General features: G+C 44.5%; 1 protein-coding gene across 1 annotated transcript in view; it reads right to left on the bottom strand.

Annotated features, from left to right (window-relative positions):
• The window catches only part of LOC308172191 (protein FAM227A-like), a gene marked incomplete at both ends in the record, with an annotated part of 15,410 nt that extends 2,108 nt beyond the window's left edge, over positions 1-13,302 (bottom strand). The window contains 10 exons of the mRNA XM_080547101.1: positions 74-165; positions 348-417; positions 1,070-1,188; positions 1,937-2,066; positions 2,706-2,810; positions 2,912-3,010; positions 3,575-3,712; positions 4,551-4,649; positions 12,350-12,429; positions 13,182-13,302. Coding sequence (XP_080403227.1) covers positions 74-165; positions 348-417; positions 1,070-1,188; positions 1,937-2,066; positions 2,706-2,810; positions 2,912-3,010; positions 3,575-3,712; positions 4,551-4,649; positions 12,350-12,429; positions 13,182-13,302 — 1,053 coding nt within the window. The remainder of the gene's footprint in view (positions 1-73; positions 166-347; positions 418-1,069; positions 1,189-1,936; positions 2,067-2,705; positions 2,811-2,911; positions 3,011-3,574; positions 3,713-4,550; positions 4,650-12,349; positions 12,430-13,181) is intronic.
• Between the last annotated feature and the right edge of the window lie 1,680 nt (positions 13,303-14,982).

Raw genomic sequence — 14,982 nt, 5'->3', positions numbered from 1 at the left:
ATCTACCTCAGTGTCTGTCTGCCTGCCTGTCTGTCTACCTCTGTCTGTCTGTCTGTCTGTCTGTCCGTCCTACCTCTCTAGCAGGCTTCTGGTTGCCCAGGCCAGTCAGAGCCTTCAGGTCTGTTCCCGTGATGTTGTCTGAGCCCACCGCCTTCCCTGGAACACCTCCACACACCAACAACAACAACAACACCAACAACAACAACAACAACAACAAAGACAGAAGACAACAAGAACGCATGAAAAGTGCCTGAGGTAGCAGTTGTGGAGCAGAATAAGTAGGCCGCAAAAGCACACAGGGAATACATCCAGGTGAATGTACAGTAAAGTGAGTGTGTGTGTCCTACCCTGCTTCACCGAGGTGGTGCTGACGGAGGTGAGGGTGTCTTTGGTCTTCAGACCGGCCTGGCTGCTGCCCTGCACACACACACACACACACACACACACACACACAGTCAGATAAACATGTAGGGCAAGGGTTACTGGACTGTATGCAGCAGTATGAGTGGGGGTGAGGGTTGGGGTGTGTGTGTGTGTGTGTGTGTGTGTCTGTCTGTCTGTGTCTGTGTCTGTGTGTGTGTCTGTGTCTGTGTCTGTGTCTGTGTCTGTGTCTGTGTCTGTGTCTGTGTCTGTGTCTGTGTCTGTGTCTGTGTCTGTGTGTGTGTGTGTGTGTGTGTGTGTGTGTGCGTGCGTGTGTGTGCGTGTGAGTGTGCATGTGTGTGCGTGTCAGTGTGCATGTGAGAGAGTGTGTGTGTGTGCGTGTACATGTGTGTGTGTGTGTGTGTGTGTGTGTGTGAGAGACTAACCCGGTTCCTCCTAGTTAGAGATGTGACACTAGGCTGTTGACTCAGGGAGGGCTCAGTGACACCATCACTGGAGAACATGGTCTCTATGAGAGACAGACACGACCCTAACACACACACACACACACACACAGACACACACACCCACACACACAGACACACACACACACACAGACACACACACACAGACATACACACACACATAAATAACGATGCTCAAATGCATAATGACGTACCGTGGGTAGATGATGTCAGATAGCGTTGACCCTACCACTCTCTTTTTCGCTCCGGTTGCTCCCCGACACAAACTGGACGTTGCCGACCTCCTGAGGCTCCAGAGAGGAGAAGTCCCACCTCTTGAAGACATCAGGGGCAGGACAGATGCCTAAGGAGGGAGGGAGGGAGGGAGAGAGAGAGAGACACAGAGAGAGAGAGAGAGAGAGAGAGAGAGAGAGAGAGAGACACAGACACAGACACAGACACAGACACAGACACAGAGACAGAGACAGAGACAGAGACAGAGACAGAGACAGAGACAGAGACAGAGACAGAGACAGAGACAGAGACAGAGAGAGAGAGAGAGAGAGAGAGAGAGAGAGAGAGAGAGAGAGAGAGAGAGAGAGAGAGAGAGAGTGAGAGTTTACATACACCTCATAATGACAATGTTACATGATTTACTTTTGGGCAGGTCTAAATGTCAAGAGTGTGGATAACCACACAGTACGACAACAATGTCTGTCGGGTCTTTTTTTATTCTTGTTTTTCTTTAGAAGTGATGCTATTGAGGATGTTTTTCCATCACGAAAAACATTACCACACAGAATGACCAGGAAGATAATTAGCTTGTGTTTGATGTGTCGTTTGCAAGTAATAAATAATAATCATTAATCCCTTCCTGCTAGCATTGTAGCTGCCAAGGACCTCTGGTTTTGGCATAGAGTACTATTACTAATAGATTACTTTTTATTACGATGACTGATGGCTAGATGATTCATGTACTGAAGACAGATGTATTTGTGGTAAGTCGCTTTGCATAAAGGCGAATGCTAAATGGCTAAACGCCAAAAATGTAATGTAATGTAATTTAAAGCATGTGCTTGTTTGTTTTTCCCAGTGGCTGGCTGCAGTGTCACCTCCTGTCCACTGGTAGGCAGTGAAGCACAGAGGGGTGAGGAAGGCGTCGCTGCGGATGGTGCTGCAGGACTGAGGGAAACAGCAGCAGAAGCAGCTGTACAGCGTCTGGGACAGGGTGCTGGGGAAGTCCTATAACCAGGGTATGAATATCAACAACATGAGATGAATTATTCATAATCTGCCCACTCTCTCTAGGCTACTGATATACATGCTGTTTCATGCTGAGTGTGAGCTTTAGGTTCGGTGCTTTTGAAAGTGTTTTCCATCTCCTTGGAATAAAACAATAACCGGCTGCGTTTTACGATATTAAAATGACAAAATGGATTGATTGGATAATACATCTTACAATATGTTTTAAATGTATTTTTTTGTGCACTCTGTCCAGAGCGTCTCATTAGATTAGCGGTGACAGCTAACAGTCTGACGTTACCAGCACTCGAGTTGAGGGGGGATGAGGGATGGCATCCCCCCCCCTGAAATAAAAACAGTCAAAATCAACCCCCTTCTAAAACTGCCATCCCCCCTTTCCATCCCTTATGTCATTTTTATCAATGAACGTGGTATTACTGCTATTTCAACATTTAGTTTTGAGCATATTGAGTCAAATACTGTGGGCGAGGGGGGGGGCACGCACACATGCAATGACATTTTTAACCAAGTCACTGACACTGAAGTCACTGACGCTGTGATGATGCTCAAATTGTCCCCATATGATAAAATCCACCATCCCCCCTGATTTTGTTTTACAACTTGAGTACTGGACGTTACCCTGAGGAACATGTCGCCGCTGCGTGACGTTAAGTTCTGCGTCAGGAACAGGATGTAGTTCTCGGCGACGCGCGCGAACAGGCGCTCCTGTACCTCCGGGTCTGGCTGTAGAGAGACATGGAGAAACACAAGGTGTACCAGGAAGTCCCTGAACAGGAAGTGACTCAGTCTGACGTGTGTCTGTCTGGGTGTGTTTGACGGGTCACCTGGTAGTTCTGCAGGAACAGCCACCAGAAGGTGTCCATGACCAGGTCCTCCATGGTGGACGACGACAGGATGGTCTGGAACACTACCTTGAACCTGGGCTGCAGGGTCCACACACACACACACACACACGCACGCATGCACGCACACACGCACACGGACACGCACACACACGCAGGCACGGACGCACACACAAACACACACACGCACACACACCACAGACACACATGCACACACAAACGCACACACACCACACGCACACACGCATGCACGCACACACGCACGTGCACACACACACACACACACACACAGACACACGCACACACACACACACACCACACGCACACACACACACACACACACACACACACACGCACACACACTGGCTTGGATAACATTGAAGGGGTTCACAATGTTCATTGGTTGTCAGACAAATGCCCTTGTTTATGATCAATGTAATGTTCACTTCAATACTCAGTTTAAATAGAGACAGAGCATAGGTAGATATAATAATCAATAATTATAATAATAGGTCCTTTTTGTAAAGTGTAACACACATATTATTATTATTATTATTATTATCATTTCTATTTAAACTGGGTATTGAAATGCAATAGGAACAATATCCTCCCAAAACAGTAAGATGGCCAACTGCAGTACCGAACCTTGTCGTCTAGATGGCGCTGTGCCCTCACCACATGGGTGACGACGGTGGAGAAGGCAGTGTTGTGCGGCAGGCCCAGCGGCCGGTCCTGGCTGTAGCCTGGGTACTGGTACAGCTCCACCAGCCTGGGCAGGCCCGTCTGAGGGAGGGAGAGACGGAGAGTAATGGTTGACCTTTAGCAGGAATAATTCCTCACTGTTTGAACTCCCATGGCTGTTAGTTTACAGCAAAACACATAATACACTCCTACATAATACATACATGTAACATGTGTATACATATAAAACATGACACACACCAAGAAGGTTGTGTGTGTGTGTGTGTGTGTGTGTGTGTGTTTTTATTCATGTACCTTTAAAGAGCATGGTATACATCTGTGTATGAAATTTGCTATGTGTTTGATTTGAAGTTACAACAAATATTGTTACAGTGAAGTGTATAATAACTAAACATATGGTTTTGTATGTATTTGTTGTGTATGTTATGTACATATTATGTACATAATGTATTTGTTGTAACTTGCTTTGGATAAAGGCGTCTGCTAAATGCCAAAAATGTAAATGTAAATCTTTGTGCTGTGTGTATGATGTGTTTCCTATGCCAGGTGGTTATTACAGATTAGAATCGTTCAATCCTTTCTGAATTGTAAATATAATTTATCCGAGCTTCCAGTTGTCTACCTTTCAGTATGGACTCTTTCAACCAACCGGTAACGAGGCCTATCTGATGTATCATTCATACGTTATGACAATGTTGTTTGGAGGTCAGAACCCCTACATTAAATATGCAGAGTAGAACCTTCCACTAAACAGCGCCGGTGCATTTTCAATGATGACAGCTGTTATGGAAAGTTGATAAAAAAAAATAAAAAAACACAATTTACATAATAAGCAGTTGACATTTAAGTCCTGCCTGCGATACGTCGAGCTCTCGTCTCTCTGCTCTCAACCGATCCATATTGGCCCCTGACCCCTGACCTTTTCCGCTGGCATGTTGCTCCTGGGCGTGTGCGGCGCTTGGCTGGCGTCCTGCTGGGGGGTCAGCCGGGTGAACCTGGGCGGGGCCCGGGCCGGCCTCTCTGAGGGGGGAGGACACGCAACAAAGGAAACCGCCTGGTCACTTTGGCGCAAGGAATTCTTACTGTACAAAAAATGCCGGTTGAGAGAGGACGCTGGCGTTGCTTGTTCGCCGCTTCTCCGCCCGAAATCTGGGTGTAATTGCAGTATCCAGAGTAGATTGTCCTACAAAGACTTTAGTAATCTAAAAATTAATTAGACCCCTATACTTTCTTTTATTTATTTTTTGTTTCTTTTTACTAATACTACTCAATCTTTTCAGTTTGTAAAGCGTCTTTGAGTGTCTAGAAAAGCGCTATATAAATCTAATGTATTATTGTATATCTTATACCCTATGTACACATATTAAACATATCATACAGTTATCTTAACTGTACATATCTTATTGATATCCATCGCCCTTGTTCTATACATATCATACTCTACATATCTTATAGCGTACATACATATATACTAGGGCTGCACGATTTGGGGGAAAAATCGAATTGCGATTATTTGGACAGATATCGCGATTGCGATTAATTTGCGATTTTTTTAAATAGCAAAAAAAAAAAAAAAAAAAAAGTGTGGCCATAAAAAAGTGTGGCCATATCTCCGGCTAGGAAGGTCGTATCAACGTGCAGTTTGTTTGTACGTCTTCAGGGGACTTAGAGGCTCCCTCCTCTAGCAGCCCCACAGCCCGAGCTACGAGTGAAAGAACTAAACTTACATTGGGTTGCTTTAAAGTTTTGATTGATTGATTGATTGATTGAAAACTTTATTAGAAGATTTGCAGAAGTAGGTACATGAAAGTACATATTACATACAAGGTCAACTAACAGGATAAAAACCCAAGAAAGCCACTGGCTTATTTCAATTGGGGTCCTTGATTCTCAATTCATCGTTACATGTAAGACAGACAAAAAAGCTAGTACTATCTACAAGATAATACAGACAAATAACTATTACTATCTACAAGATAAACACACATCCATCATGGGAAGAACAATACAACAAAACATAAGGTATGTACAGCGGGTAGGACAGGTGGGGACATACACCACAGGTGGGGGCGGGGGACAAAACACAAAGTATGTACAGTGGGTAGTTCGGGTCTTTTAATCTGATTTTTGATTTAGAGGGTCCAGTTACGGATTGCAGCCTCCTGTAAATGTTTTTTGAGAGTGGTTTTGAAGGTGGGCAGTGTTTTGCACTCCTTTAAGATTATAGGAAGGGCGTTCCACATTTTTACTGCATAGTTTGCAAACGAGTTTAACCCCTTGTTTGTGGTGCAACGCGGTTGAACGTGGTTCGTGGAGCTTCCTCTGGTGTTGTATGTGTGGACGTTGTTCACTTTTTGGAAGTATGTTGACAGGTACTTGGGTGTCTTTGTGGTGTAGCGTATCTTGAAGACCAGGCCCAGTGCAAGCTGCTGCACTCTGTCAACTACTCGTAGCCAATCAAGGCTCAAAAAATGAGCAGCGGTTAGATGTGTCCTAGGGTTGAGGCCTAGCAGAAGCCTAACCAGTTTATTTTGGGCTGTCTGGAGTCTTGTTTTATGGGCCTTTGTGGTTCTATAGTACCATGATGTTACGGCATAGTCGAAGTGACATTGAATGAGAGCTCCTGATAGGGTCCTCAGTGTGTTTTTACTGACAAGTGAGGATATCCTGTACAAGAATCTAGTTCTATGGTTAACTTTTTTGATTACTTTTGCTGCCATTTTATCTCCGGAAAGATTTGCCTCTAAGATGGAGCCCAGGTATGTAATATCCTCTTTTCTTGTGATATTAATGTTACCCACTTTTATTTTAAAATTTTCAGCCTTTCTGAGTTTAGATGGGGATCCGTATAGGATGGTTTCAGTTTTACCTAGGTGTATTGATAGTTTATTGTCAGCTAGCCAGATGCAGATTCTACTCAGTTCAGTGCTTAGCGCTTTTTCCACCTGCAATATGTCCCTGTCAGAGACCAGCAGAGCCGAGTCATCCGCGAACAGGAACAAATTGCAATCACATGCTGATGACATGTCATTCACATATATTAGGAACAGTAAGGGTCCCAAAATGCTTCCTTGTGGAACGCCGCAGGTCACTGGGAGGGGGGGGGACAGTGTTCCGTTCACACTAACCACCTGTTCCCTCCCCTCTAAGTAGGATTGCATCCAGCTCACCGATGTTCTATCGAACCCAATTGCTTTCAGTTTATCTAACAATATGTGGTGATCTACTGTGTCGAAGGCCTTCTGGAGGTCCAGCATGACCATGCCGCAGTACTTGCCCGAGTCCACCTCATGGTTGATGTGGTCGTTCAAATAGAGAAGGCATGTGTCAGTGGAATGGGATGTTCTGAATCCTGATTGAAATTCATACATCAGCTTTTTTTCGGTAAGGTACCTATCGACCTGTTCATAAACTATTTTTTCCATAAGTTTCGAGATGGAATTAAGAATAGAAACAGGTCGGTAGTTGCCTGGGTCTAATTTGCTTCCTTTTTTATACAGTGGGGTTACCCTTGCTATTTTAAAGTCAAGGGGGACGTGTCATTTGATCTGTTCCACCAGCAGCACACCTGATTCAACTGATCAAGTCCAAAGCAATTATGATTTGGACTTGATTAGTTGAATCAGGTGTGCTGGTGGTGGAACAGATCAAATATGTGGAGCGGCTGGGGCGCCCCGAGGAGAGGGTTGAGAAACACATAGTGAGTTGGACTTGTGATCGGAAGGTGTTCAAATCCCGCCTGAAACCACACCACTACTAGTGTGCCCTTGAGTAAGGCACTTAGCCCTCAGTTACTCCAGGGGGAATGTCCCTGTAATTCGTAATTGTAAATCGCTTTGGATTAAAAAAGCGTCTGCTAAATAGCAAAAAAAAAAAAAAAAAAAAAATCGCGGGCAAATCGCAGGCTTTGCGATTAGCTAATCGCGTCATTTCAAATCGCGATTTCGATTTAAAATCGATTAATCGTGCAGCCCTAATATATACTGTATATATCTTAACTGTGCATATCATATTGATATCCATCGCCCTTGTTCTGTACATATCATACTGTACTGTATATCTTAACTGTACGTTAAGATATTCACTCATTTACTTATACTCACAGTAATATATTGTATACTGTCATGCCATGCACTGTCTACATAATCATGTGGTTAGATGCCAAACTACATTTTGTTGTCTCAGTACTTGTCCTCTGTCAATGCCAATCAAGCTGAACCTAATGTAATCTAATCTAATCTAATCTAATCTAATCTAGGCTAAAGCACTAAACCACTGTTAAACTGTGAGACCACTATGAAGAAAGATATGACTGGTGGTGTGATGATGCTCTATGTCCGTAGGAGTGTGTTCGTACGATACCTTTTCCCTCAGGCACAGGGGAGAGGCTTGGGGACGTCTCGCTCTCCTGATCCCTCGGTAAGAACACACAGAACACACAGGTCATGTTATAGGCCTACAAGTAATTCCCTTTTTTAATATTATATATACTGTATATATATTTTTAAAAATCTAATACAGTACATGTAATACATTGTGTGTGTGTGTGTGGATGGTATGGATACAGGTCATGTGTGTATGTATGTGTGTGTGATAGGGCTGAATGAGGTTTTCACAATGTTAAATAAGGTTTTCATTAATGTTAAATAAGGTTAAAACAGGATACTCTATATATGTTAAATGATATAGTTGGATGTTCTGTATGATTCTGTGTAACACTGTGTAAATTTTGTACAGCCTATCTCTTAGCTCTGTTAATGATTCACCCATTTTGTCCCTGAGCCCCTTCTCTCCCCTGCTTATCAGATTTAAAACAGGTTTTGGTCGCCTCACGGCCACGTCTGTTACTCTGATAGGATGACCACTGCCTCCTCCTTTCCATTCTGTATGAGAACTGAACCACATGTGTGCCTTTCTGAGAGAATAAATAAACTGGCTTACTCAGGAGAAATTTAGTACCAATATGGCGTCTCTTCCTACAGGAGAGGCCTCATATTCGTCCTCCTTGCAAGTAAATACTAATCTTGATTGATTCCGTGTCTCTTTGTTGTTTAAAGTCTATGGTCTGTTTGAACTAGCGACGGGTTAAGCATGGCTTGCTTTACAACCAAGCTGATAAGAATATGGCATTTAAGCCCAGAACCAGAACCCGACATTTGGTCCTTCTGAAGCCGGATCTCAAGGTCATCTGATGGGGGAAGAAGATTCGACACACCGAAGTCTGTTGCAACAGCCCGGGATCGAGCGAACCCGGACAAAGTCCTGGAACGTCAAATTCGCTCCAGGCCGGTGCGTTAGATGTCGAACCTTTCTCCTCCAAAAGGACGGCTGACGAGATCCAGACCAAGACATAAGCAACAAAGACCGGTAAATATAGAAACTATGAATGAAAGTGAATTATAATAGAAAAAGAAAGATTGCAATCGAAATGAATAGTCTATCTATCCTTGTACAAAATAGGAGTTGTTTGACATGAAAAAGAATGCACTTTAAAAGACAGATGTATATCTTTTTATATGTAAACAGTAGACTAATGGAAATTAGACTGTGTAGTAGTTTGACATACGAAAGGAATCCACTTTGAAAGATAAATGTATATCCTTTTCGTGTTAGGTAAACAGCAGACTAAGAATGGAACTGAAACTATGACTGAAAGTGAGAAATAGAAAAGTGTAGAATTAGAAAGTGTATGTGTTAGAATTAATCCAAGATTAAGGATACTGTATGTTCAGTGACAGAGAGAGAGCAGAGGAGAAGGCCACAGGGTGGGGGCTATTTGAAGAGTGTATGTGTGTGTAAAGAGATAAGAGAGTGTGAGAGTGAGGAACAGAGAGAGAAATGAGAGGACTCAACTAATCACAGACGTGTGTATGGTTGTGTTTAAACTACAGGGAAGTGGTTTCAGCTATAAAAGAAAAGACAGGGCAAGAAGTGAAGAGAGAGAGAAATGTTAAAGTTGTTTAAGGACGAGGGTGAGGAGAGAGAGAGAAGGAGAGAAAGCAGGAGAAAGCAGGAGAGAGAGAGAGAAAGCAGGAGAGAGAGAGGGAATGTGTGTTTGAGTAAGAGATAAGAAAGTGTGTGTGTGACAGAGAGCGAGTGAATGTGTGTTTGAGTAAGAGATAAGAAAGTGTGTGTGTGACAGAGAGAAGGAGAGAAAGCACTAGGAGACAAGGAGAGGAGACGAGGAGACTAGGAGACTAGGAGAGGAGACGAGGAGACTAGGAGACGAGTAGAGGAGACGAGGAGAGGAGACGAGGAGACTAGGAGACGAGTAGAGGAGACGAGGAGAGGAGACGAGGAGACTAGGAGACGAGTAGAGGAGACGAGGAGAGGAGACTAGGAGACTAGTAGAGGAGTAGAGGAGACTAGGAGACTAGGAGACGAGAAGAGGAGACGAGGAGAGGAGACTAGGAGACAAGGAGAGGAGACGAGGAGACTAGGAGACTAGGAGAGGAGACGAGGAGACTAGGAGACGAGTAGAGGAGACGAGGAGAGGAGACGAGGAGACTAGGAGACGAGTAGAGGAGACGAGGAGAGGAGACTAGGAGAGCAAGAGAGGTTTAAAGGCTGGCAGCAGCACCATGGCCTTGAGGTCTTATCTCTGCCCCTCGCTGTGTAGGAGAGAGAGAGAGAGACAGAGAGAGAGGGAGAGAGAGACTCAGAGTGAATTTTGACGAATGACAAAATTTGGAATAGATGGGAAAATTGTATTACCACAAAGCCTCTACAAACAGCAGCTAATTTGATACATGGTCTCTTTTTGATGACATGTATCAAAAAGCAGGGAAATGATGATTGACAGGAGTTAACGCACATTTTCACGTATATAATTACACAATTTAAAAACAAAACAAAAATATAGTGATAATGGCGCACATTTCGTGAACGAATTGATCAAACACAGTGTCCAAACACCTGGACATTGAAGAGTGTTTCTCTAATGGAAACACACATGACAATAAAATTGAGACCTATGGGTTTGATATGAATGAATGAATGAAATGAATTAAATAAATGAAATTAATGAATTTGAAATAGTAAATGGGAGATTAGACTACCCATAGTAGACGACATTAGGGAAGTATTGATTGATTGATTGAAAACTTTATTAGAAGATTTGCAGAAGCAAGTGACATGAAAGTACATATTTCAATTGGGGTCTTTGATACTCAATTCATCGTTATATGTAAAGCAGATTTGGCAGAAACGGAAAACACACTGGCCACGTGGACAGCTATTTAGGAAACAGGAAATAGCCAGAACAAATTATCTGCCAGACATTTCTGTTTCAGGAAACAGGAACCGGAAACCTAACCCTACAGGATCGAGAATACAACCTGACCAGATCCTCATCATAACACTGACAGCCCGCGGTGGGTTGGGCCATTTGAGGTGCTGCTGAGCATCTCCACTGCTGTCAAGATCGCGGAACGAGATATGAGAAGTACACAGAGCCATTGAAAGAAGGTGACATTATTTCCCTCGAACGACGGGGAGTGGTGGAAGCCCGGGCTACAAAGGGGTTCTATTCATTAGTGAATATTACGTCTCAAACCCGGTGAAGAATTCTTCAGATCCACTACCTATTAGAAATGAGGGGACCAAATCCTCCCGACGACCAAACGAGACGCCCGTCCAGGCACACGACCCAGTCTGGGGCAGTAATGTCCCTATGACATAGAAACCCTGAACTATCAATCAGAGACATTTGTAAACGCATCCCTTACGAACTGAATGACTCTTGACCTATCGACTGCAGTAGCAGGAGGAACATGTGTGATGCTTGACACCAAATGATTGTTTGTTGTGTCTTCCCCTGCTTCAAAGCTATGACTAACAAACTGATTTCAGGACCTAACCCAATTTGAGAAACTCTAATCCAAGTTGAGGTTCATGTGTGATCTGTACGGCGATGTTGAATGACAGTTAAACTAGAAAATATGAAAGAAAGTTAAAACGACCTGAATAAAGAGAGAATGTTTGTATCGTGATAAATTATGAAAAACAGCAGGGAATGATAGGGCTGAATGAGGTTTTCACAATGTTAAATAAGGTTTTCATTAATGTTAAATAAGGTTAAAACAGGATACTCTATATATGTTAAATGATATAGTTGGATGTTCTGTATGATTCTGTGTAACACTGTGTAAATTTTGTACAGCCTATCTCTTAGCTCTGTTAATGATTCACCCATTTTGTCCCTGAGCCCCTTCTCTCCCCTGCTTATCAGATTTAAAACAGGTTTTGGTCGCCTCACGGCCACGTCTGTTACTCTGATAGGATGACCACTGCCTCCTCCTTTCCATTCTGTATGAGAACTGAACCACATGTGTGCCTTTCTGAGAGAATAAATAAACTGGCTTACTCAGGAGAAATTTAGTACCAATATGGCGTCTCTTCCTACAGGAGAGGCCTCATATTCGTCCTCCTTGCAAGTAAATACTAATCTTGATTGATTCCGTGTCTCTTTGTTGTTTAAAGTCTATGGTCTGTTTGAACTAGCGACGGGTTAAGCATGGCTTGCTTTACAACCAAGCTGATAAGAATATGGCATTTAAGCCCAGAACCAGAACCCGACAGTGTGTGTGTGTGTGTGTGTGTGTGTGTGTGTGTGTGTGTGTGTGTGTGTGTATGGTATGGATACAGGTCATGTGTGTAAGTGTGTGTGCGTGCGTGCGTGTGTGTGTGTGTGTGTGTGTGTGAGAGACACACACTCACCGAGCCCCTGCTTCTAGGCCAGAGAGCGGGCAGGCGGGCGATCTTGTCACTGAGGCTCCCCATGGAGCCCACCAGACACGCTGACACACTCCGTTAAGGACACACACACTCACACACTCACACACACACACACACACACACTCAGTGTTCCCAATGTGGTTATTAACATAACAATGTTCTGTAATTGCAGAGGCTGTGAAACACTCCTGAACCAAAAGCCATCTCTATGTATTAGGCCTATTCAGGCAATATTCAAACTAAACTCCTCAATAAAAGTTCAGAAACGTTATTTCGGTCGATTCTTCCTCCTTTGTTGTATTGTTCTTCCCATGATGGATGTACGTTTATCTTGTAGATAGTAATAGTTATTTGTCTGTATTATCTTGTAGATAGTACTAGTTTTTTTTCTTATGTCTGTCTTACATGTAACGATGAATTGAAAATCAAGGACCCCAATTGAAATAAGCCAGTGGCTTTCTTGGGTTTTTATCCTTTTAGTTGACCTTGTATGTAATATGTACTTTCATGTACCTACTTCTGCAAACATTCTAATAAAGTTTTCAATCAATCAATCAAAATCCCTTTAATAATACCAATTGGTATTGTATTTTATATCGTTGGAAAGCCTGATTATAGTAACCCACTTGTAAGGATCATGCATTCGTGGAAAGAGCAACTCAGTTAAACGTGTGGGTAGCGGCCCATTTTTTATTTTAATTTTAATATTGGTATTATTAAAGGGGATGAATAATCAACCAAAATAACGTTTCCGAACTTTTTGGGGGGAGTTTAGCAGATGTTTCCATGTGTTTGCTTGTCAGATGAAGGATACAGGGGGGAGTGCGGGAGGACTCTTGCAAGCTCTCTCTTTTGTGCTGCGCGGTAACGCGGTTTTCCCTGACGTCCTCCTCGTACACCACGATGGGCGAGCACAGCCGGCTGACCTCTGCCATGCCTCTGATCTCTGCCATGCCGCTCTCAGCTCTCCACCGCTGCCGTTTGCCGCTGCCGCTACCGCACACCTGCCGCACTGGACATGAACACCTGGTTAACACAGACAGACACGGGACATGAACACCTGGTTAACACAGACAGACACAGGACAAAGCTTTGACTTAAATACTATTCTATTTTAATAGCAAGTTGTTTCAATTCACGCATTCTTGACTGCAGAATGTGATGAAAGTTCAGCGCAAGTTAAAAACATTTTTAGGAGAAACTCTGATAGATTGATCCATTCCGCTGCCAGGTGTAGGGTAATAACGGGTCAGTCTAAAGCAGTTATATGTTGAACATGCTATCGAATCATTGGTGGTCTGTCATGGAAATCCACTACCTGCGTCCTCCTGAGCTGTCACGTCCAACCCCTGTTTTAGTCCCCTGTGTCCCGTGTTTAGAGAGGTTCGCGCGCCTCTCCCGGTTCAGACACAGAGGGTGCGTTCGTAAAATTCGCACTGGAATCTGATCAGCACTGATGGAATGCCTCTCGTCCAATCGATTTACTTCAGTCCCTTTATGACGTTGAACGCAGTGTGCGCTCCGGCGCTCCCAGAGCGTATTTACGAGCGCAGCCACAGACACGAGGAACGCTGTGTGAATGGACGCGCGCGTTACCGGGGGAACGAGGTGACGTCACGCAACACAAACGTCACAGATCGAGTGGAGTGCCCCACGCTGTGACAATGAACGTCCTATTTCCACGCTCGGATAGGCCACAGGTGTTTGCTATTCTATCCATGCATTACCGTCTACATACAGCCCATGTTAAATAGCCCATTATTCCCAACCATTGTATTTTTGCATCATAATAGTCGTTATCACAATTCACAGTTATTCTATTATTCTATGCATGGAACCTAATATAATAGCATTCCTTTTATTCCCCCCCCCCCCCCCCCAGATCTGATCTTGTTTCCTTGGCAACCCAACTTCTACTATTTTTTGGGCACGACAATGAGCCCTGTCCTCCGCCTATCGACCTCCTTCTGCCTCCCCTGGTGTTCTACCTCCCCCAGCCTCCCCTGGTGTTCTACCTCCCCCAGCCCCCCCTGGTGTTCTACCTCCCCCAGCCTCCCCTGGTGTTCTACCTCCCCCAGCCTCCCCTGGTGTTCTACCTCCCCCAGCCTACCCTGGTGTTCTACCTCCCCCAGCCTCCCCTGGTGTTCTACCTCCCCCAGCCTCCCCTGGTGTTCTACCTCCCCCAGCCTCCCCATGTCAGTATATCAGACGGTTATTGTTTCAGTAGGACAGCATAAGCGTGGAGGCTACACAGTATTGACTGTTCTGACAGTGTGTGTGGATAATCTTTCACCTGGGCAGACACCAATCAAATGACAAGTTGTCTCCCTCCCTCCCTCCCTGCCTCCTTCCCTCTCTCTCTCCCTCTCTCCTCCCTCCCTCTCTCCCTCTCTACCTCCCCCCTCCCTCCCTCTCTCTCCCTCCTTCCCTCCCGCTCTCTCTCTCCCTCTCTCCTCCCTCCCCCCCTCCCTCCCTCTCTCCCTCCCTCCCTCCCCCCTCCCTCCCTCTCTCCCCTGACCTCCTCTCTCATCTCCCCTCTTCCATTAGAGGTGCTTGACAGGAGAGAGAGAGAGAGAGAGAGAGAGAGAGAGAGAGAGAGAGAGAAGCAGCCATAG

This window comes from Nansenia antarctica (genome assembly GCF_963989245.1).
Source record: "Nansenia antarctica genome assembly, chromosome: 16".
Taxonomy (NCBI): Eukaryota; Metazoa; Chordata; class Actinopteri; order Argentiniformes; family Microstomatidae; genus Nansenia; species Nansenia antarctica.
The sequence above is the reverse complement of the archived record's forward strand: the minus strand, read 5'-3'. Positions and strand labels throughout refer to the sequence as shown.